Source organism: Drosophila melanogaster, chromosome X (assembly GCF_000001215.4).
Source record: "Drosophila melanogaster chromosome X".
Classification (NCBI taxonomy): Eukaryota; Metazoa; Arthropoda; class Insecta; order Diptera; family Drosophilidae; genus Drosophila; species Drosophila melanogaster.
Genome location: NC_004354.4, coordinates 17,444,017 through 17,468,446, shown reverse-complemented (window position 1 = coordinate 17,468,446; position 24,430 = coordinate 17,444,017). Strand labels below are relative to the sequence as shown.

At 44.9% G+C, this 24,430-nt stretch overlaps 3 protein-coding genes across 10 annotated transcripts in view; all 3 read left to right on the top strand.

The window, feature by feature from the left end:
* Positions 1-12,278, top strand: part of CG43658 (uncharacterized protein) — a 105,012-nt gene extending 92,734 nt beyond the window's left edge. For 7 of the 8 annotated variants that reach the window (NM_001272714.2, NM_001169309.2, NM_176751.5 and 4 more), the window contains 5 exons: positions 3,499-4,571; positions 4,627-4,854; positions 6,324-7,185; positions 7,249-7,943; positions 8,004-11,890. In NM_001272714.2, the coding sequence (NP_001259643.1) occupies positions 3,499-4,571; positions 4,627-4,854; positions 6,324-7,185; positions 7,249-7,943; positions 8,004-10,226 (5,081 nt within the window). In that variant the 3' untranslated portion in view covers positions 10,227-11,890. Of the gene's footprint in view, positions 1-3,498; positions 4,572-4,626; positions 4,855-6,323; positions 7,186-7,248; positions 7,944-8,003 lie in introns of all 8 variants that reach the window. The other variant, NM_001272715.2, reaches the window with a different exon arrangement.
* A 3,625-nt stretch (positions 12,279-15,903) lies between these two features.
* Positions 15,904-19,457, top strand: CG8568 (uncharacterized protein). Its single transcript, NM_132989.3, has 2 exons — positions 15,904-16,404; positions 17,312-19,457. Exons 1-2 carry the CDS (start codon positions 16,119-16,121, stop codon positions 19,303-19,305), a joined length of 2,280 nt encoding a protein of 759 aa, NP_573217.1. The 5' UTR covers positions 15,904-16,118; the 3' UTR covers positions 19,306-19,457.
* A 215-nt stretch (positions 19,458-19,672) lies between these two features.
* Positions 19,673-22,097, top strand: p-cup (presidents-cup). The gene is made up of 5 exons (NM_132988.3): positions 19,673-20,042; positions 20,128-20,520; positions 20,822-21,297; positions 21,392-21,537; positions 21,608-22,097. Exons 1-5 carry the CDS (start codon positions 19,746-19,748, stop codon positions 21,910-21,912), a joined length of 1,617 nt encoding a protein of 538 aa, NP_573216.1. The 5' UTR covers positions 19,673-19,745; the 3' UTR covers positions 21,913-22,097.
* Positions 22,098-24,430: the final 2,333 nt, after the last annotated feature.

The window sequence follows — 24,430 nt, the reverse complement described above, 5'->3', positions numbered from 1 at the left end:
CTGGCTTAGGAAACTTGCTAACTTTGCTGAATTTCTGCCTCTGAGCAACACTTTTGCCTCAAGTGAAACGCTTGTGAGGGAAGGGGAGGAAATTGAAGAGGGGACACGAGCTGGTGAAAAAAAAGAGGGGGGGGGGGCGGGCATTGGCTGCCCGCTGCTCAATTTCAGACACACACGAAATTACTTTGCAACTCGTGGCAGAGAGTCGCACGAAGCCTTGTGGCCTCATTAGAACCCCTCTGGAGGAATGGAGAATCGAGGGGAATGGCGAACGGAGAACGGGGAATGGCAAAAAGGGGGGCAGGAGTAAGGGCGTAACAGCAGGTGACTAGTTTCCAGCTACTTAACCATTCTGGCCTGCATTCTGCGCTGGACTGAAATATTTATGAACCATCTGGGGGGCAGAAGGGCACATCAAATGCAGCGCCAACTGAGACCTGAGATTTTGTATTGTAGTTGCATCCCCAATACCCTTGACATCGGGTTTTCCTATTTCTGTCCAAAGTTCATAAATTCAGTGCATCGCTTTTAATAGATCCGGATTTAATTTATATTATAGATCAAATAAAGAGAATTACATAAGTAAATTGAAATTTTGCATGATATATTGACAAGTTTTATAAATTTGAATTTCGAAACAATTTTATGAAATTGTTTAAACTTTGTTCTGAAATAAGCTAAGCTTATCTAATTTTAGGTCAAAAAAACTTTTGAAAACTTCGATAGTTGGCATTGAAATAGTTATGCGGATAGACTGATTAACTAGGAAAGTCTAGATATTTTGTTTCACACTTGCAAAATATGGAATTCAACGTTCAATTTGACTGTAGCTTTTCGGCAGTATAGTACATTTATAATGTCTAGCATTATGATCAATTATTGGCAATTCACGTTTGATTTATGAGTTTCAAGTTAACTTTGGCGTGCAACAATATTTAAAAAAAAACGTTAAGTTAGGGTACTCGGAGACTTTGACCCATCGAGGCTGTGCCTCCAAAAGTAGCTACACAGTCTTTGTGGTTGTCATTTCAATTAGCAATGGACTCGGGTCGTTCCGACTTTGTTTCTATGACTGTTTGTTGGTCTGTTGTTGGCTGTGAGCCTGAACTGAGCCCCTGTGGGCGTGAAATGAGTTGGCAAAACAATAAAGAACAAACAGATATGGCAACGTGTGGATGTGTGTAATTTGTATAATTTAAGTGAGCATTAGCATTTGCAGAGATTTCTTTGTTGCGAGCATTCTGCATTGGCATTAATGAGTGGCTCATTAATCACTCGCGGCAATTGGTACCGAATGGAATGAATAAGTGAGCGAATGCGAATGAATAACCCGGTGACTGACTGCCTGACTGACGGCTTGATGGACCAAACAGGCAATAGTTGTGCCAAAATAAGGTAAACAAAACGAAACTCGCCGAATATATTGCATGGGAGAATCTCACTTTTGCGCGAGACTCCCCCGCGGGCTCACATGGCGTATGATTAATTTTTCACAATCATTTTCCATTATGCAAAAAGTCGCGGAGGTGGATTAGATGCATCCAAAGGGGTCTCCTTATTTTTGGTTTCATTATTTGCGTGCCGTGGCAGGAGTTTGTTTTTCGGTTTCCGTTAACTGTTGCACATTGCCATGATGATAATTAATGAGCCAGCGGTGCGTATACGTGATGTCGTAACAGGCCAAACAAACTCGAATCGGAAAACTAAGCAAATAAATTACATAAACGCGTGGGGTGGCCAATAAAATAAGGATGGTTAAAATGTGTCAGTGTGCCAAATAATTTTCTTTGACCGGGATATAATTAAATTGTCTTATTTACATATTTTACGACTCTAAAGCACACGCAAAAACTGCCAAAAAAATCAACATATTTTATTAATAATTCGCTTTCTATTAAATTTACATATTTTTCCCTGTGCATTTCCAAATCCATACTTCCCATTTCTGCCCCATCATCCCCGATTCCAAAGTTATTTAAGATTAATTAATAAACTCTACGCCAGCCGCATTTGCGTGCTTATGGATTATGTTAAACCAAGTGTACGACAAAATACAAAAAAAAAAAAAAAAAACACAGAAACGAAGGAAAATATGTTTGCCAACAATCAACTTAAACGCTGCCATGCCACGCCCCCCCGCCCACCGTTTTTGACTGCTCTTTTCAATATGTGAAAAGCGTGTTTTCGCCCCTGCCTCCTCGAAAGTTACACAAACTCAATTTTGTAAAAGCGAAATTTGTCTCCCTTTTTGGGCCGTATATATAATGTAATTTTGAAGATGTTTTCACATTTTGCGCAAAATATTTACACAATTTGCTTTTCCCTTTTTTTTTTCCATATTTCGTTCGGCTTCTCCGTGTTTTCCACACATTGGAAAATGGGGATTAAAAGGGGAGTAATGGGCTGGGATGTTGCAGCTAACGCGCTGGACTGAGCTGAATTTGCAATTATCACAGCTAACTGAACCCGACTTGTCACCACATCCCCATTCCAACGCCAGTCGTCCGCTGGATGATTAATGGTCGTGAACATGACATCGAGTTTGTCTCGAATCTGTTTTGTTTCTGTGGCCATGGTTGTGTTTCTCCATCTGAATCTCAATCGGAATCGAAATCGCTATCCTAATGTTTGTTTAGAGCTTGGCTTCTAGCCGCACTGCGAGAAAAAAGGTGATTTCATTCGGTAATTGCCACACAATGAATATTCTAACATTTGGCCACACTGATTTCATATAAAAAAATGCAAAAGTGTGATCATGCATAATGAATGTGTTACTTCTCGTTAAACCTTTTTTATCACAAAGCACCAACATTTTTCTCTCAGTGCATTCCATGGGCCTGACAGTTGTCTCTCTAATACCGTTCTGGTGGTTCTGGCGGAGTGGTCGGTGTGGGTCTGTGCCGAGTCTGAGTGCCCGGAGTACGTGGCCCAGTGTGGGAGTTGCTGCTGGCTTTCTGGCCATGGCCACTTGGCAAGTAACCCACACTCTGCCAGAATGAGTCTTGGCCAGAATTGGCGGCTTTCTGGCTTTGATGCCCCCCCATCCACACGCCCGAAACTCAGTCACAATCCCAGTCCCACGCCGCAGAAGTTGGCGGTAATCGCGAACGGAGACATGACGGCCATGGCCAAATCCTGTTTGTGCTGCTGTTTTAGCCGACTTCATCTGCATATGGCCCACAATTGCTGGCAATTAACTCACTTGGCCAACGCCACATAATTGGTAATGCTTTGGGGTACTGACGTCAGCCAGGGAACAACGGAATATTGAATGGCATCCATTTTTTTAAAGTGCTTGATATATGGAAGTTTTTGATTTTTATAACGCAAATTTAAGATGGAAGAAAAGAATTGAAATCTTTGTTAATTTGTTGTAATAATCAAAAGTCAATTTACAAACTTCTGAATAATTTAACCTAAAGCTATAATGCTAAATATTATTTGATATAATTATTATTCTATAATATACTAATTTTTATTTCATTTACCCCTTTCCAGATGAACATAAATTGAACTCCGGCTCATGGGAGGACACCTTGGACGAGCCCCATCACCACCACGCGCATCACTCGCACCACCAGCAGCATCTGCACCAGCACCACTCGCACCTCAGTCAGCGACACCAGCAGCAGCAGCAGCAGCAGCAGCAGCTGCAGCAGACCTCGTTCATTGGATCACCGCCGTCCAGTGCCAGCATCACCACCGCCCAGCTGCACAGTGCGTTTAGCCGGAGGATTGCCGAGCAGCGGGAACGAGATCAGCGTGACCAGCGGGATCAGCGGGAAGCAGTGGGCTGCACCGCAGCCACAATTGCCGGCGGAAGCTTCAGCGCCAACGGTGGCCAGGCTGCCGTTGGTGTCGGCGTTGGTAGCAGCAGCAGCTGCGGCAGCAGTAGCGAACGGGACACCAAATCGCCCTGCCGCGAACGGGATAGGAATCTCGAGCGGGACAGAGATCGCGAGCGGGACAAGAACGACGATCTGGGCGAGGAGGAGGTTCTCACCGAGGAGGAGCAGACCAGCAGCAGCGTGAGTTCGCTAAGTGCCGGCAATCAACGCAATTCGCAATTGCGTTCCACCTTCAACAAGGCCAAGCAGCATTTGTCGTTTGACAAATGGCGCACGGCCGCCACCGGAAGCGCAACAGGTTCCGCATCCGGCCCAGGATCATCAGCCACTGATAGCAACAACGCCGCTAGCAACATGATTATGCGACGGGCCAGTGCCTGCACAATGCCATCGAGTGGCGGAGGAGGAGGAGCAGGTGTTGGTAGTTCCCAGAGAGAGGAGGCCACCACACCGGGTGAATCGCCCGGAGGACGCCTGTCCCGCTGGTTTTCCATCAGGCGCGGCTCATCGCACCAGTATGACGTTGGAGGACGCGATGGACGCCACTCGACCGCCTCCAGTTTCGATACGCCCGATTCGGGTTCGGGAAATTCACCGAAAAACGGATCCAATGCGGTCGCTGGAACCGGGGGAGCAGGATCCCAAGGAGTAGCGCTGGACGCAGCTTCACCACAGAAATTGGCCAATTTGGGAGCCAGCAAAATGATGCCCGGAGTGCCAGAGGTGAGTCAACTTGGATATCAAATTAGCGAAATATAACATGTTTCTATAACTGCAGTCGGAGGATGACGAGGCGACTGCCAATCGCTTCGATGTGGACCTTATGATGACGCCTGGCAGTCGGGCCAATGGAACTGCTCGAACCGCCCACAACCGGCTGATTGTACCCATGTTGCCGCCCGCCCCCGCAGGACTGTCCCAGCAACAGCTGAAGAGGCGCCACATTGTGGCAGCCATTGTGCACAGTGAGAACTCGTATGTGGCCACCCTGCAGCGACTAGTCAATGTGAGTGGGAATGTCCTATAAATATCACTCGATTGATTTTGAAATGGGATTATACAGATCACAGCATTTCGAGTAAATTTGTATTAGTTAATTATTGCTTGACTATCTGTAATTGTTATATGCAGTAGCTTCCATTTCATCAACGAATTTTTAGGGAATCATATAAATTTTAACTTTTAATATTTATTATATTTATTTTTAATAAATTAGAAAATGTAAGATACAAATATAGTCAAAGAATGTCAAATAGGGTAGTTCACATACAATTTACTTGACGTACACCATTTCCAAATTGGGATGCAGTAAAAGTTAAGAGCCCTCTAGTTCTACAAATCCCTATGGTGCTCCTTGAATTCGATTGGCTGAAATCTAATCCAACTCGATCACCTCCGTTTGCCAGCGAGCAAATTCATTGAGCTCTGCCCGACTGAACTCTTTCGATACCAAGGATCTTATGGCCTCAGGATTCGAGCTAATCTAAAATTAGTGCAATTGCGGTTGATTTAGTTGGTCTCCACATAGGACTGCACATTCTCCAATGCCTCTGATGGGTTTGGTCTTTTATCACCTCTGTCAGTATCTATCTGAGGCTTCAGTATCGCTACTTAGTTTACTTTAGATACTTTAAGTTCATTATGCTCGTCGGGAGTTGTATTTTTATTTCGATTATGGATGTGGGAGGAATTCGAAGAGGGAATATCTAGTTGATTTGTTGAAGACTGTAGTTGGAAAATAAAGGTCACTGGATGAAAGTGTTTTGCTAGCTTATCTTGATTTGAATTGGAATATACATGAATAGAGAGATGCAGGCGTCTTAAGAAAGCCGCGTACAAGCCTTAATTTATCGATAAGTAGATCTACTAATTTAGTTTTTGGTTTCATAAAGTGCCGCATGCCTTTGTAGTTAGACAACCTTAGTACCCCAATTAACCACCGACTAATGTTAATCTCATGTCAAATCATTTGATCTCTTTACATGCCATCCTCTTCCCATATGCCATAACTGCCGATTTCACCGTCATAAAAACATCTAACCAACCAACCAACCAACCAACTAACTAACAAATCACACTCACCTACTCGCCCACTAACCAACCAATGTACACACCCAATTTGAACCCAAAATCACATTTCACCCACAAGTAGTTACAAAATTAGAAAATCCAAAACAAGTAATACTCGTATACAAAACCCAGATTAAAATCTAAGCTTTAACTGTGAGAAACTGATAGAAAAAACGGCGCAAAGAGCTTGGTAATCAATCAAATAAATATAAAAACACTGTTGCACCAGTCCTGACAAACTGCATAAGTATTTAAAAGCTAACTAAGAAGGTAAATTAAAATTAACAAAAATGTAGATAAGAGAAATTAAATTAAAATGTGAGGAACATACCACAGGCTGGTGTAACTAAGTGAAGTGGAGTGATAAACTTAACTAATTATCTATGTGCTGTTCTCAACCCGCAGGATTACAAGAAACCGCTGGAGGAGTGCAGCCCGCCAGTCCTGAATCCGGTGAAGATAGCCACCCTGTTCCATTGCCTGCCGGACATCTTGCACTCGCACAAGTTGTTCCGGATCTCGTTGGCGGAGTGCGTCCGGAACTGGGATCGCGATGAGAAGATCGGCGATTGCTTTGTGAGCGCGTTTGGAAAGCCGCAGCTACTAGAGATTTACTCCGGTTTCATCAACAACTTCTCGGCGGCCATGGAGCTGGCCAAGATGGAGGAGAAGCGCAAGTCGGCACTGGCCGATTTCTTTAAGGTCAAGCAGATCAGTGCCCACGATCGGTTGTCGTTTTTCGGACTGATGGTGAAGCCGGTGCAGCGTTTCCCCCAGTTCATCCTCTTCCTGCAGGATCTGCTGAAATACACGCCACAGGGCCACCACGACAGAATGTCGCTGCAGTTGGCCCTGTCGCAGCTGGAACTCCTGGCGGAGCTCCTCAACGAGAGCAAACGGGAGGCGGAGCAGTACCAGGCCTTTAAGGAGATGCTTGGCCACATCTCGGGCACCTTCAATGCCCGATCCCTGAGTTTGAGCAGCGTCAGTGTCAGCGACTCTGCCGGCGGCCATCGGCCGAGGTACTTACTCCGCGAGGACAACGTCACCCATATGGAGTTCAACCAGGCCGGTTTCATTGTCAAGTGCAAGCAGCGGCGGCTGCTCCTGCTCAACGATAAGGTCATTTGCGTGTCGGTGGCGCCCAAGCAGTCGCACGATTTCGGGGCCACCGAGAAACTCACCTTCAAGTGGATGTTTCCAGTCAACGATGTCGAGATTGTGGACAACAGCACGTCGGCCACGCTCTCGAGGATTCTTACGGCGGGTAAGGATTGTCATACAAGAGATCTGTGAAGCTTAAATATACTCATATATATTTAATTTCTAGGTCTCAACCGCGGCGGCAGCTTGAAGTCCAATGGCAGCAGTGGTGCCAACGGCAGCCCGTATGCGAATAGTACTCTTCCTGGACATGGAGGTGGCGTGTCGGGCTTCTCCGGCTTCGGGGATCCGCACAGCTCGCCAGCCGCACAGCTGACAAACGGGGCGGACAATTTGTGCAGCGAGATGAGCACGCTGATGTATGACTACGAGGTGATTTCTCGCATTCAGGATCTAGTTTCCAGTTTGAAGGGCAGCTACAAGGAGCTAAACGCGAATACCACGCGCAACGTGCTCAATCTTATCCAAGGCTCCATCCAGCGCAAGGACGAGGAGATGGCCTGGGTGGACTCTTGCTGCCTGCAGCTCATTGGACGACACAAGTCCGGCAAGGAGGAAACCTTCACATTCCAGACGCAGACGCCTGCGGTGAAGAAGGAGTGGATCACAGAGTTGCGTCTGGCTCAGCTGGCCCTCGATCCGAACAATTCGCCAGCCTGGGAACGTGGTGGCTCCCATCCTCAGCCCGCCCATCATCACCCACATCATCATCCGCTGCAGCATCCGCATGCGGGAGCTGGCGATCCCCGCCAGACGCAGGAGCAACTGCAGCTGCAGGAGGCCGTACAGCAGAAGCAGTCGCGTAAAATGCCGCTCTTTGTCAAGGCGATGCCTGTCTACAAATCACAGCATCAAACCGAGGTAAGTTTCTTATCATAATCCTATATTTCCTAACTACAATGTTATCTGTTTACCTTCCAGGTGCGCTGTGGATGTTACTACAGCATCGCCAATGACACCAAACAGAGCGGAAACGCGCGACGCCGGCACAAGCAGCTCAATTACCTGTGGATGTGCAGCAGCGATGGCACCTCCTCGCACATCACCGTTTTAGCCCAACACCCTCAGCAGGCGGGCAATCTTCGCGAGGCGGGTGCCTTTGACCTTTTTGAGACCCAGGTCTCTGCGTTGGAGTTCGTCAAGGGACTGGATCAGCTGAAGTCGCGAGATGAGCCGGCCAGTCTGCTGGGCGATCTGGTTTGGCTGGGCACGGATAGCCGCAAGATTCTGATCTACTCGGCACGGAATCCCGAGCAGGAGGAGCAGCTGGGAAGCTATTCGGTACCGGGAGCAGTTCAGCGAATCCTTTATCACTTCGATGCGGTTTATGTGGCTCTTTCGGGAGCCACGGTGCTCATTTTCCGCAGAGGAAACGATGGCGTTTGGCAGTTGCGAGACCCGCAGACCATCCGTCTCGGTGACACCGATCTGGTGGTGCCCAGCCTTTTGCCGATCAACATGTGCATCTACGCTTCGTGCGGCAACCGAGTGTACGTTATGAACGCCCTGAACGGCGAGATCCAGCGCAGCTTTGAAGTGCAGCACGGGGCCACTCAGCAGGTGAATCTAATGGCCCACTCCGGCATCGGTTTGTGGATCTCGCTGAAAAACTCGACAATGTTGTGCCTGTACCACACGGAGACGTTTAAGCATCTGCAGGACATCAACATAGCATCCAGTGTACTGCGACACGATGGCAAAAAGGAGCAGCCGCTGAACAATAGCTCGGTGTATGTGACCGCCCTGATGGCCTGCAAGGGTTTGCTGTGGGTGGGCACCAATGTGGGTATTGCGGTGACCATTCCACTGCCCCGTCTGGAGGGAGTGCCCATCATCAGCGGTGGAATCAACATGTCCTGTCACGCGCACTTTGGACCCATCACCTTTTTGTTGCCACTGATTCCAAAGGTTTATCCCGCCTACAAGCCACCGACCGTGGGTGCAGCTCCATTGGTACCCAGCATGGGAGATGACCTCCAGCTGCCGGCCATTGATGCGGATCCAAAGATCCAGGAGTTGGACGACGGGGCCGTGGTGTTGCGTCGTGACCTTGCTAAGGAAGAGATGTCGTCCAGTAATCCCGGAGCAGATTCAACTGCCTCATCACCGCGCAGCTCCAAACTGGACAAGCAGAATTCGCTGGACCAGAGTTTTACTGCAAAAATACGCGCTTCGCTGGCAAATTCGCCGGCTTTCCACCGCAAGCGTTTCCGCGATGATCCGAATAGAATGTCCAAAACTTTACCCCGTGGCCTGGGAGCCGCGGCAGCCGGCAGCGGAGCAGGAGGAGCAAGTGCAGCAGGATCGGGAACAGCCAGTGGTAACACTTCGCAGCATGGCGAGCACGGTATCTGCGACGTTTACGGCCTGTATGGCAAGCTGATATTCGTGAAGGAGGACTACGATGCGGAGGAGGGCAATCAGGGCAACCTAATGGACATGATGTATGAGGGTATGAGACGCTCTGATCCAGAATTGGCAGCTATACCCGGCAAGGTGTGCACCCTGGATAGACGTTTGCGCATGAAGGCATCGCGACCAAGGTCGTTGGACCTCTCAAACTGGTCGGTGGACTCCAAGTCCTCCAGTCTGTATACATCGTCGGGCAGCGAAGAGAGCATGGGCATCCGGCACTTTGGCGGACGTTCTGTGTCCCGCAACAGCAGCAGTGCCAGCCACAAGACATCCGGCACAGGCAGTGATCTGGGCAACATATCAGAGAACGGCCTCATGACCACGGCGGACATCCATCACCATCAGCAGCAGCAACAGCAGCTGAATAGCTCCGCCAAGCCAGATGAGATGAGCCGACTCGGCGCAGGGAACTCGGGACTGGACAAGCCAGCCGCCGCGGTGGCCACTTTAAAGCGAAAACAGAAGCAGAACTCCAAGCAGCAGCAGCAACAGAACGCCGACGGACCAAGGACAGTGATCACCCTGATGGGCGGACGCGGCTACTGGCGCCAGATGTGGTACAACGGGGCGGGTGGTTCGCCCAGCCATAAGAACAGCAGCTCCGGCGGCGGCGGAGGCAGTGGCTCCGGATTCAGTGGCCAAACAATGCAGTCGGGTAATCCCAGCTGCTCACCGCTGACGGCCAACTCCAATGACGCCCACATCGTTGTCTGGGAGAAGAAGTTATAATCGCAGGAGCTGGTGTGCTGCTGCACCCTTCAGCAGCATCCCCACCAGCACCATCCACCGCTAACCGAGCTGTGGCGCCGCGTGGGCGAGCAGCATCAGCAGCACCAGCAGCTGCAGCAGGCGCAGCGTCGTGGCCGTGGACGGGTCCGGTTCCGGGGATCCTTTATTCAGCGGGATCGCAGTGCCGGCAGCGATGGAGGAAGCGGTTACGGATCAGGCGGATTGTCAGGTGCTGGCGGATCGGGGGGCATGTTGGGTGCCAGTCTGAAGCGACTGACCAAGCTAAAGCGCGGCGGCAGCCTCAAGGAGTTCTAGATTCGCGTGTACATTGTTTTTCGAAATTTAGTTTGTAGCACATAGACTTACGTTTAGGCTCAAAAACCGGCGGCCACCTAAATCACTTGATTTCTTTTGCGCTTGTCGTAAGCCGGAATATCGAATATATTTATTAGCGCCCTGTTTACGATTCCAATCCGAATCGGAGAACCATTTAGCCCCAAAGCTCCAGTGTTTGCTAAACAAAATATTTTCAAATGTACAGATCTTTGGATAAACTGTACTGATTTTATTTTTCCCATTTCAAAACTATCTTCTTGTTGTAGAACCGTATATACATATGGTTTATAAATTTCATCTATTCGCTAAACTTTAATGTTGTTGTAATATTTTGCAAAACCATCATTTTCATGGAGGTTTCCGTGTAGGAAAACGCTTTCGTTTTGATCATTTCCAATAATTTTGGTATCGAAGTTGAACATCGTTAATTTCTTAGTTAATCACATATAACTGCACTTTTTCAATATGAATGCTTAAAATCTGCTAGCTTTCGGGAAAAGCTGAGTTTGAATCAGATTTGGAACCTGTAGTGGGCACAGGGGTGTATATATAGCGAATGTTTCTGAAGAAACCTAGTGTTTAGTCAAGTGTTTTCTCAAACTTGAGCAGCCAACTATCTCTTTTTGTTCTCGATTCTTGCGTTAGAATGTGAAACTTAGCCCTAGGGAAATGTTTTTTTTTTTTCGTATGTAGTTCATAACTGAATATCCAAATATACAAGTTTTTTTTTTTCGTTAGTTCTGTAAGCATACTATGTTACATAGGATATAAACTAGATGATAAGCGATGAAGCACACACACAAGAGAGCGGCCAAGCCAACAAGCTAGGGGGAAATGATGTTGTCTGTACAATAAGAGATAAAGCAAAACAATAATGCATTGTTTAGTTATCCGGGAAACTGTCGAAGGAGCAGGACTTGTGGATGGAGTGCGACATGGTAATGCAAATGGTTATTTGGCCCATTCTACGACCATGTGCAGCACTTCTTATCGGTTTTTCTCAAGCTTTTCGAAGCGAAAACTCTGAGGCAGCTGGCAGCACTTTCCTTATGTATGTATTATAACGAAATTAATATTTAACGTACTTCCCCTTTATGGATAAACCCCATTTGTAGTACTCTAATGCCTGTATTTGTGAACATTTACAACAAGCAAACAAGAAATAAAAAACAAGTGTTTTTTTGTCTGTCAAGTAAACTTAAATATACAAAGGTAATGAAGCGAACAAGGAATATCTTATATACACACAAAAACATACTTATATACGATTTACATTTATGAAATATACATGTGCGTGTGTGCAACATGAATATTTAGCTAAAAATAATAAAAAAAAAAAAACAAAATAACAGAATGTTTTATCGAAGATATTTTTTGTGAACGATATCTTTTGGATACACATATAGAAGTCAGGCATAATGCAATTATGTAACTTTTTATATCATTGTGCATATTTACACACACACACACACACACATACGCGTTAACGCACTCATCGACATATATGAAAATAATATATTTACCTATATATCACACATATTTACGGGTTCCCCGGGAAACCCAAATGTACATGTACTTGGATGGCATATTATTCGGCATCGTCTGTGAATTATCTATCCACAGCGAGCCAGTTGCTTTGTCGGTGTTATACAACAAAAAAAAATTAAAACAAGAGCATTGTATGTATTCAAGAACAAAGAAAATGTATTAAAATATAAAAAAAATATATATATTATGCGTTTTTATTTGGTCTTTGAAGTCGTTAGGTTCGATTTCATTATTACATATTTGGCGATTGTTTGAAAAGCGCGGCTATTGCTTTAAAAATATGCAGCATAATTTTGGGGCGTTCCTGTAATAAAGTTTGACAGTCACTGTTAAATCTTTGGTTGACCATACAGTTTTACAGCCTCAAAAACGGAAGACCAACAATGTAAATTTAATTATGCTGTTTCATGATACTGACGAATTACTATCAAGACTTTATTATTAATTCAAAAGATAACCAATAAAAAAATATAAAAAAAATAAATATAAATACAATATTTTCGAATGACTTTTTTATAATCGTTTAAATTAACGATCATTCTAACTACTCAATTGATTTCCAAAACTACTTAATTATGTTTATATTTTCTGATTTTTATAAGTGGAAGACTTTGGAATGCAAATTTTAAAACACGTCCATTGAGATATGAAATTTCGTATTTAGGCATTCATTTCGTTGTTGTGGGGAAGAAAGTCTTGTTTTATTCTGAGAATTCCTTAACTGGACCAAGCTCACCCAAAATTTACAATCGTTTATTGACCTCTTTAAAATAATATTTTTTTATATAATATTATATTTGACTGCTAATCGATGGGAAAATTTTTTATCGAATTTAACAACATATGGCATTTGATATTAGGACAACTATTTTTATTGTTGTGTTTTTATTGTCACAAAATTTAGTGGTATTTTTCATAAATAATTTTTTCACAACATTTTATTGCCAAAAATCCTAAATATTTTATTTTGCTCATAGCCCTATTAGAACTAATAACTTGCAATTTAAGAATGGTATGTATTTAAACTTGATACAATTAGCAATTTATTTAAGCAATAATTTAAGCCGGAAGCTCACTTTCAGCTTGTTGATTTTTTATGCACAGTTAAGCTTTAGTTGCATCTATGCACTTTAAATAACCTCAAATGACAATGCACATTGAAGGGCCAAAAAGCGAAAGTTTGTAATGCATTTATAATATTGTAGCTAAAAAGGAAATACCTTACCAAGTATTGGATGCATTTAAAATGGCAGTGCGGTGTTCCCTAGAGATTGCGTAAGTTTACGCTAAAGTTGAAGCCCAAATTCAAACCCTGCGTTGCAAAAGAGCTTAAAGTTTGTCAATTTAGCTTATCTTGTCGTTGTGTCGAAAGCTTGAAGGATGTTCTGAGCCAGGATACCAAGCAATTGGAATCCGCTGAAAGCTCCTACCCGTCAATTGACCCACATATTTCATTTCAGTTATATATTTGAGTCTGGTCGTTAGTTTTGCGTAAGGGCCAGAGAAAAAACTCGCCGAGAAAGACTCGCAGGCGTGCCAAATTGATGCTATCAGTAATGAATAATAATGCCCAATAAGCGAGTCGGCTGATAATGACGAGATGGCCCATTACATAAACGAAAGCACATTGCACCGCAGCTCCCAGCCAGTCCAGCTTATTAGCGTTAATTGTTGGCGACACTTTTATTTCCACTTCCATTTTCAATTTCATTTTCACATCTATTTCCATTTTGCTTTATTCCGCCGCCCGCCTTTGAATCGAAATAATGATTCGAACTTGGCAAGTGTCTGTCCCCCTTAACGCTTAACGAGATTGCAGTTCGGCTGACTCTCCTCCGCTGGCCTTTGGTCATCGGCCATTGGCCATTGGCCATCGGACACCGGCCACCGGCTGATAAATGAGTCTGGGCCAGACATTATGCAATATTGGGGCCCTAAGGCGATTGGGACCGGTACCCGAAATAGCCACCGAAATACGCTGCCATTCAAATGCAGTGATGCCCCAATAGTTTGAAATATCTCTTTCATAAATATCTCTTTTATAAACATTAATGATTTGTTAATATAATATCATAGCTTATGCCAAAAATCATAGAAATATTTTGTTGTTCAGATGCAATGCAAACAAAGAGGTTTTCAAATTTGTTAATTTATCTTCTTGCAACGTATTTCACTTCTTGAAAACAGATACAATTTTCCGTGTAGTTCGTTATTGTTGTTAAAAGAAAGGACTTTGCAGTGCCAGAGATTGTTATAAAAGGGTTAAAAAAGCCCAATTTGCTGAAATAGAACCATCAAATGGGAATCGCAACAATCGAATACAAAATGAAATGAAATGAAACAGGACGTGTTGCCCAAAGGACTGGTTTATTTGCTTGTTGATGCATTCGAAGAATGCCATTTTGGGGAAAAGGATGAACCAGGGAAGAGAATAAACTAGTGACATCCACAACGGATGCGGCAATCGGATCGATAAATCAGGCTTGTTTATGGCAACAGCAGCGGCCATAACCGTAACTCCCGCCGCCGGCAATGGTGCGGTGCCCAGTTCGAAAAACGAGTGGAGTGGAGTCGAGTCGAGTGGAGGGTTTCGGTTTGTCCATGGGGCCATGACCTGCCTCAAGTGCTTTGCGTAACAACAACAACACCACGCAGCAGCAGCAGCAGCAACAACAAATGCGGCAGGGAGTGTGGAATTTTGTTGTTTTTGGCTTTCCCAGCCAGTCACGATCGCCGCAATTTTCTTGTCACTGTCACCCGAAATACGACAAAAAAACAAAAACCGCTCGTCGCACGCAACAAAGCAAAGCAGCAACAGCAGCAACATCGGCTTAAAAGACAAATAAACAAAGCGGCTGCCACAGTAAAAACTGCAACTGCACGAACAGCAGCAGTAACAGTAACAGAAACAGTAACAACAATAGTAAAGAGGAATACAAAAAAAAAAAAAAAATGGTTGCAGCAGCAACAACAGAAATTGGCGATTCGCCGCTGCTGATAAGAACTAAATCGTCTGAGATCAATGCGAATATGGAATACCCTAATCAGGGAGTTAGGATATGTTTAAACAACTATGGATTTTTAAATAAAAATAATAATATTTTTTAAAAAACAAACCATGCTGCCAAAAAAATTCAAGTCGCAAAGTGAAATAAATGCAAATCATAAGAAAAGTTTTAAATTAAACCAAATCACAAATAAAATAGGATCATAAACTTAATAATACTAAGAATATATATTATTGGGTTATATACATAATTATTATAAAGAATTTATATATTATATATTTTATATTATAATTATATATTATTTAAATATCTTGTTTGTTAAATATATATAATACTTTATTTAATTTCAACTGAATATACATTTGATTATGATACTCAATATTTGTTAGAGTAGAATTATAAGGATTTTACTATTTGAAGTTCTTAAGCATATCGGAATGTACAAAGCTATTCACTGGACTGTGCTACCCTTTTTCGAGTAGTGTACAAATGGTTTGCCCGCAAAAACAGCAAACAGCCGCAACGAGCGACAATTTAACGAGGCTGCCGCGCTGCCGTTGGATATTGCTGCTGCTGCGGCTGCTGTTGCTGTTGCTGCTGCGTGGTGCTGCTGTTGCTGCGGTGTCCCCCCAGCAGCAACATTTTGGCCTCTGCCGCGCTCGCCGTCGCAGTCGCTGCCGTCGACGTCGACGTCCACTTATTCGGGCGGCGGTTTCCATTTCATTTTTAAGCTAACGCTCGTCGCGTTCAGCGTTTTAATATTTAATTGTCGTCGATCGCGAGCGGTTGTCATTGCTCCACTGGAATAATAGTTGAATTGCCATTGCCATTGGATTGCGATTGCCACGGCTGTACCGTTACCGTTAATCGTGAAGTGATCCGGGAATTCGCCAAGAGAATACCACACACAATACCATACCTGAAACGCGTTGCAGCACCCTTTTTTGTTCAGTGTTCATCAGTTTTTTGTTCAGTGTGCAGTTTGACATCCACAGTGGCCATGATTCCCTGGATTTGCCTAAGCGCGGCCATTGTGCTCATCCTGTGCCCCCTTCACACATCCTCGCGCAGCTACAGCAACGGTCTGATCTTCTACGAACTGAAGACCCACCGACCCTACCTACCGCCCACGGTCAGTGTGTCCAGGGGCCGAAATCTGGCCAGCGTCAAGTACTCCGAAAAGGGGTCCATCTGGTCCACCTTTGGCCAGCCCTGCGAGTGCAGCGGACCCACCTGCGGATGTTGCGCCGGTCTCAAGGTCGATCAGTACCGATTCGATCAGAAAGGTGAGAAAGCCCATGCTTCGTTAGCTATTAATGGGGAATAGAATATTGCAATACTTTAAATGTTTAGTAGATTATTGATTAGGAGATTAGTAATATGAAACAGTGTGACATTCGAGACATTATGAAAATTACAACCTTAGTTATAATTTCAAATTCAGAATGTTAAAAATATTTCTCATTTCTTTAGAAAGAAATGGTTTTGTATTGATGTATATTATTATGGTTTGAAACCAACAAGAACATTGATTACGAATAACATGTATTATATCTACGCGAGAAAGGATATGCATTTAGTAGATTTTTTGCACAGTGCACTTGTTATTTATTTGGTGAAGAAAACCATTAATGGGTTTTCATTTTCAGCATGCTATTTAGCCTTAATATCTTAATATACACTAATGGGCACTAGGTTAGTAATCGCCGTAGGATCAATCCGTCGGCCATATGCTTATGCATAAATTGGGATCTTTGCCGTCACTTAGCCTGGTCGGAATCGTGGCTCCTGGCCTGCGGGTGGTGGCCACACATATTTGGCTGCGATTTCGGCTGGATTCCAGGCCGATTTCCTTGGCCAAGAAACCGATCTTGGCCGCGGGTTGGCGGCGCATGCCGGAGACTACAATGCGATCGGTGGTTTGGCTTGGTTTCCATTTCGCTCCGCTTCGCTTCGTGACATGCCAGCATTTGCCAATCAAAATGCCACAAATTGTTGGCGCTTCCAGCGGTGGCCACCCCCTCATCGCCTCATCCACCATCCACCATTCAGCACCCAGCACCCACCATTTGCCTGGGATTCGTCGACAGTTTGCCACCCGCCACTTTCATTCATTGAATCGAATCGTTTCATTGTTGTGCCTATCTGTAATTTTGACTCAACGTTTTCTTTCCATTTTGCCTCTGTTTGCAGTGTGCGCCAACGTGAGCTTCGTGCCGCATCTGGAGGAGGCCCAACTGGAGGTCTTTCTTAATGGCAGGCCCTCCTCGAAATACGGAATCTCGGTGCGCAATCCGGCGCCCTTCTGCATTCCCGTCATGATGGGTGTACCGATGGCCATGTGCGTCCAAATGACCGACGTCACAGTGGTTGGGAACAACCTAAACATGTGCATGGACTTTGTGGTTCGGATGGCCACCACCGATCTCTTCGAGATGCATTTCCAGTGCATGCGAATGGGTCTGGATGGTCTGCAGTATGTGGACAAGAATGGCAAGCCCGTACTGCCGATGGGAGATGGTCAGAGCGACGATCCGGAGGAGTACGAGTACGCCGAGCTGGAGGATCAACCGGAAGAGTATCCTTATCAAGAGGATGTCAAGGAGGAGGCTCCATCCCAGGGCTATCAACCAGATAACAATCAGCAGCAGAAGAATACAACACTGACCACTGATCAGGTTAAAGAGGATGAGATGGAGAAGAATCAATCAATGGGCTATCAACCTCTCATCATAAATAATCAAGCACAGAAGATTGAGCCTCAATTAAATCTAGAAGAATTAATCTACCAACCTCAAAAGAATCAAACTCTAAGCGAGCCAGCTAAACAGGATCAGGTAGATAAGGAGGAGGATACACAAAATGAAGAATCAGGTTATCAAACACTAGGTCAAATTAAGGTTGAAGACCAAAAAGAAGAAAAGCCTGCAGAAAAGCAGCCAGAGATTCAACAGCCTTCAGAAAATACACTGGATGAAGATGAACCGATGGGCTATCAACCCCCGATGGCGATGGTTCCCCAAAAAGTTCCAGAAGAACAGCCTCTAGCTGAGGATCTTCAAGAAGAGGAGGAGAAGACTTTAGAGAGCGAGGGAGATCACCAGGAGGACGAAGAACTTGAAGATGTGGAGCCCCTGCCAATCGAAAGTGAAATGCTAATGGCCAGCGATCAGGCAGAAGAAGCACCTTTCGAAGAAGAGGCCGAAGAAATGCCAGCTGAAGACGCAAAAGAGACGGCAGCAGAGGCGGCGGAGAAAGAGAAAGAGACGGGGACGGAGTCTGAGCAAGAGACACCTGACAATGACAATGGTTATGGCGAGAGTGGCCTGAGGCCAAGTCAGGTAATTGAAACAATTACCAATTCAATAAAAGCCACTGAAGCGCCCACAACAACAACAACAACAGCCACAATAACGAAAATACCAACAACAACGACAAAAATACCGACAACAGCTACGACATTTAACAAGCCAAACATTGTTATTGATGGCACAAACAATGGGGAAAAGACAGTAGAAGCAGAGGGTGAGAAGACAGTAGAAGAGCCAGAGAAAGAGGGCGAGACATCTGAAGAAGGGGAGGCAGAAGACGACGAAGAAGACTCGACAACAGTGGCTGTTGAAATGGAAAATGATAGTGATAATGAGATAAACGTGGACGATGATGATGAGGTGGAGAAAAAAAACCGGGTGAAGGAACCCCCAAGCCAGGTGAAGAAGGAGGAGAAGAAACAGGAAGAGGGAGCGGAAGAAAAGTCCGAAGAGGGCGTGCAGAAAGAGGAGATAGAGCCGGAGAAAGAGGTGAAGGCAAGTCATGAAGAAAAGGTCAATCCAAATGACACAGCCGCTGAAGAAGATGAAGATAACGAAGAAGAAGAAGATGGGGAGGATGAAGAAGGAGAGGAAGATGAAGACGACGAGGAGGAAGAAGATGAGGAGGACGATGAAAAGGAAGAAGGCGAGGTAGACGCTGCTGAAGAATCCGCTGAAGCAGCAAAGCCCGAAGAAAGCGCTGTGAAAATTGATGAAAATGGCAATGGCTATGAAAATGCCTATGCAAATGCGAATGAAAATGCAAGTGGAAATGCATATGGAAATGCAAATGCGACGCCGGCAGCGAAGTCGTTGTCCCGACGTCGCCGTCTGCGCACCCGCCGCCTGCCGCGCCCCCTGAGGAAACACCATTAGGCCCCACTCCTTAGCTTAATTTATTGTAATTCGTAATTGTTAATGAATTGTTAATGCTAAACGTTGAAGCCTGTTAATTAATACGTATTTATTGTATTTATTGAAACCAACTCAAAGCCAAACTCAAGCGAAATAAACGTTAATTGTAATTTAATCACTGAGATTCCAAGTTAACAACAGGTATTTTTCGAGGCTTGCCTGGTTGAAATTTAAGCCACAACTCCTGGTATTTTAATATCTGTATTCGGTGGTTAAGCTGCCCTGAAGCCAAATGCAAAATCGAAAGCTGCTAATAATAGTTTTTTCACTGATCTCTACATTATTCCCATCATTTTGGCTTTGCTCCACCAGTTAAACTTACACTTTTGTTCACTGGTTTCACTTAGTATCTTGCCAAATTCCAGTTGCGTTTGCATGAAATTAGCCGTACAAAATTCAACATGTCATGGACGAGTGGCCTGTACAAGTCCTTGCTCCTTCGGAGCCAGCAATCGCTGGTGCGTCCGGATCTCGCCCTCCTGGACATCCAGATATCGAAGCGGGCCATTGAAACGATGTTCGGTCATCGAAGGGAATTGAGTTTCAATCATTCACATACCGCCGACATCATTGCCAAGAAGTGCGAAGAGCTTTTCAATGCCAACGAATTTGAGAACGCCCTAACCACGCTTTATACGGACGGACGTCCCTTTGGCGGACAGTTTGCCCACGGGCGGTTCGAGATGATCAAGCAAAGGGTGAGGGTCATTGTTAATATCTCACTGTATTTTGTTAATAGATTGCTTAAAAGAAAATAGCTTTTGAAATATCACCTTCCATTAGAGCCTCGCCGTCTTCGAAGACACCTTGGGCGAATCCCTGCGTCCCTTTATGCATCAGCACAGGGACGTCCTGGAGCAAATCAACCGACGCCAGAAGGAGCTGGCCGCCCATGTGTCCCGCCCACTTTGGAAGAAGCTGCGCGACCAACAGCAGTGCGACGTCCAGAGTATCATTATCAAGGAGCGGCCGCAGTTGACCTTACTGGAAAAGGCCCGCCGGCGGGCGAGTGAGAGTCTGTACAACCACAACTACTTGGGCCGCAGCGCCGTCGATATCGCGCTGCTGCGTCAACTGCGCAGCGACCGCAACTTCCTCGATCCCCTGAGGCTTGCCACCACGCCCCCAATGCGCAAGCTGACCAGAAGGCAGTTCACGATTGTGCGACGGCTTATGGTGAGTCCAATTCAGGGGAAAACACCACTTGGCAATTGAACTTTTTCAGGGAAAACCATCTCTGAGTCGAGAACAAAGTTTAAAGAGGGAATACTCTAAATATAATATAAATTGATTAACAGTTGCAGTTAAACAATTTGCAAACATGTCATCTATAAACATGTTTAGTAAGATTAAATGAACTTTTAAGAGAATCCTAGACTATATACTTACTTGCTTTCTAATTTTACTAAACATATTACTTTCGTGTAAATCAAGAGCTTTACTAGCATTTCCCACCACTTCTCATGAATTCACTTAGAAAATGCTTCAAGCCCGAAATCCGTTGTACAACCGGCGGTACGTGCAACAACGGCACGGTCCGATTGCGGACCAGGAGCGGCGTCGGTGGCAGGAGATGCACCTGTTCCATGCGCAGTACCAGACGCGACGCGACTGCATGCGGATGCTGCACGAGGTGCACAAGCGGCGCCGGGAGGGCGATGTGGAGAAGCTGTCCGATTACGTGGAGAACATAATGTCGGGATTCATAGAGTATAAAACCCATCGCACGCTGCCCTGGAAGTTTGAGTTCATCAACGAAGTCTACAATATCCTGGCACTGGCCTATTGCGACAAGTGCGCGGTGCCAGCCAATGTCGACTTCCTGCAGGCCCAGAATCGACCCATCTTATACCTACTGCGGACGGAGAAGCTGCACGACATGAGCGTACAGTTCGGGGGTCCCAACATCTATGTGGAGATCGAGAAGGAGGATGAGCGGCACAGCCGAATTAGGTGAGTGTAAGGGAAGCTGTATCCAAGCTTTTCGAATGTGCTCTTCAAAAACATACATTTTATTTTTTTTTATATATATATTTCAAATTTTCAGCCAGAAGCTAGAGCAACTGGAGAATCGGCTGCGTCACTCCCGCTTTGCGATCGAGCGATCCTATTTGTTGTTTGAGATCGCGCGCTGTCACTTCCAGGAGTCGCGTTTCGACAAGTGCCTCGTGGTGGCCCGCAAGGCCTTTAACGGTGGGTTACATGCCACTTAACACCTTGTGGCGCCTCCATTAACGCCCACCTTCTGCCCATTAACCCCCAGAGGCCCGCAGTTGCAATTGTCTGATCTGGCGATTCAACAGCATCTTCCTGGGCTGCCAGGTGCATGCCGTGCTCAATCGCTTCGAGAGGCTAAAGGAATCGCTGGCGAAGGCGAGTCAGTTGGCCAGCGAACTGCAGGCGCCCAAGCTGGTGGCCTATATAGCCATCTGCATCAACGTTAATAACTACGATCTGGCATTACAGCGGATCCGGCAGTCGGATGGGAACAAGCGAAAGTCCCGGAAACGAAGTCCCGTCAGCACCATCACATCGAATAGCTCGCAGGGATCAATGAGTAGCACATAGTCTAGTTATTTTATTTGCTCGACCAGTTGCTCTTAGCTCTACATTTCACTTCAACCTGATGGAATATAAAGCTAAGAGCAACAAGTTTAGAGTAATTTAGGCGCAAGTTTTTTTTTATCATTCAATATGATGATACTCTTTTTTACGAATAAATGTTGAGCAATGGTTTTAAGTCCAGTAACGATAATTTTCGAGAGAAATGCATTTCTATGATAATTTTTTCTCAATTTAGATATTTATAGATAACAAAAGCTAAAATAAAGCTAAAAACTGGTTAAATGCGAATTCTCCCACGCCAGCACTTGGAAACAAAAGTGTTGGATTTTCACAGCATTTAGCGTTGGCCCCAAATGTTGCAATGGCTAAATTAGTAAGCGAAGCGCGGGAAAAAAGAGGTAGCAAAAAATAGCCGAAAGAAAGAAAGACAATGAAAGGGGGGCCATTAAGGCCGTGAAAAACAATAACCCCCCATAATCGGGCAATATTATATAACACTTAAATGCCAGCAGCTGAAATTATTTAATTATGTTGCCTTCTTCGTCTGCCTTCCACGGCGGCGATTATACGACAATTATTACAATATTTATTTATAATTTTTAATTGCTTTTATTTTTCACATCGCTCGCGAATGCCTTTTGTTGCGGTAGTTTTTTGACTCAATTTTTTTTTTCTTGTACCTGTTTTTTGTGTAAAACTTTGCATAAGCAACTAAGCAGGGGCTGGGTTTTCAGGGGGGGGCAGCGGCTATTACTCTTCATTTGTATGCTAGCGGGAGTGTGGGTGTCCGCTTTTTTTTCATTATTTCGGTTCGCTTTTTTGCGGAAAGAAAGTTAGCTGACAAAAAAAAAAAAAAAAAAAAAAAAACTGAGCTGGACATGGGGCAGCCGCCAATTAAATGTTTTGCTTTTGCCGCTTTATCGTTTTTGGCAATAGCGCAACAAGCCATGCGAAGTGTCGTCGAAATGCGACCGAAAACAATAAATAAGCACGAAACAAGCAAAGTCGAGCAAAAAGCGAGCCAACAGCTGCATTTCAATTGAATTTCCAGGCAGTGGGTCCAATATTGTGGCTTCCATGGGGGAGAAATTGCAGCTATTAGTGGCAATCTTGTACGAAAAGTTCGATACAAGTGGTGGAATTTGAAAATTTCATCAAAGTTGCTTAACTGCGACAAGTGGTGGAGTTGCTTGTATTAACTAATATCTACATCTTAACAAAAAAATAAAACTATAAAACTATTATCCAATGCTCTATCAATTTTTCAATCATTTCAATTTGGTAAAAGTTTGTGCGCAAACCTCTTTGAAAAAATATAATTTAAATTAGTTAAAAACTAATGACAAAAGTTGTGTAACTTTACAATTACTGTTAATTACCTAATTTTCCATGCTCTTCCTAATTCCGTATACTTTCTTTGTACTGCCAGCAGCGAGCCAGTTGAGCTGCACTTGTTGCTATGTGACTTGTGACCTGCCGCCACCTCCAGCCAATTAGCCAGTACTCATACGCCCTGTTGCATGCATAAACAGCACTCCAAATCAAAGCCGAGGTTCGGGCCAAACGGACGCCAGAGGAGCAACGGGAAGGAACAATTTTCTGCGGCTTAAGCTCACACTAAAATCCACTGCAAAATAACGGAAGCGAGTTCTCCTGTTTTTACAACATTTTAAAACATAAAATTAAGCCTGAGACTAAATCCACAGTGAATTATAGTAATAGTATTGAATTATAGTATGAACATTCGGTGTTTAAATTGTTAATGCAAAATAAGTATGTTGTAAAAAAAAAGTAAGGAACATAAGTTACATCCAAATATGTCACTGATTTAAATTTTCTTAGGTGTCTATTTTGCCAGTGTATGTACATAAAAAACTCATATGCACAGGTGTGGCAAGCTTGTGCAGGTGCAAATTGAGTTCACCTGAACGTTGACTTTGTGTCAAATGATATCACACGGAGATGTAAGAAGTCACTCAACGGCAGGCGAGGGTGAAGGACCACAAGGACACTGCCGCCTGACCGCCAAATACGGCCGGACACTAGGGTAATTAGCCGGACTTTCCCTGGACAGAGTGGCGGTCAGGTGTCGACTTTATCCAAAAGACAGGACTCAAGTCGACGCCTCGAAACGGTGGTGGACGCAAAATTGGTGTAGCTTCGCGGGTAGCTTACTGTGCGAAAAATGAAATTCCAAACGTGAGTATATTCCAACTTGTTATACAAAAAAAATATAAATATAGAAATGTAATCACAATATAATATTTAAATTAATGGTTTTCGACTTGCCCACGCTCGACTTTTCTGCCCCCGTGTGTGTGTGTGTGTGTGCCCAAACAGCGGGATATCCTGCCACGACTGTGTCCGCCGCTCCCTTGCATCCTTTTTGCGGGGCACTCGCAACTCGGAGATCCGAGATCCGAGTGCTCGGAGCCGAGTTGTACGAACTGCACGGCTTCGGGTGGCAGCATCATTTCCATGTGGCTGTGGCGGCCACCAGTCGCCGGATGGGCGCCTCAGT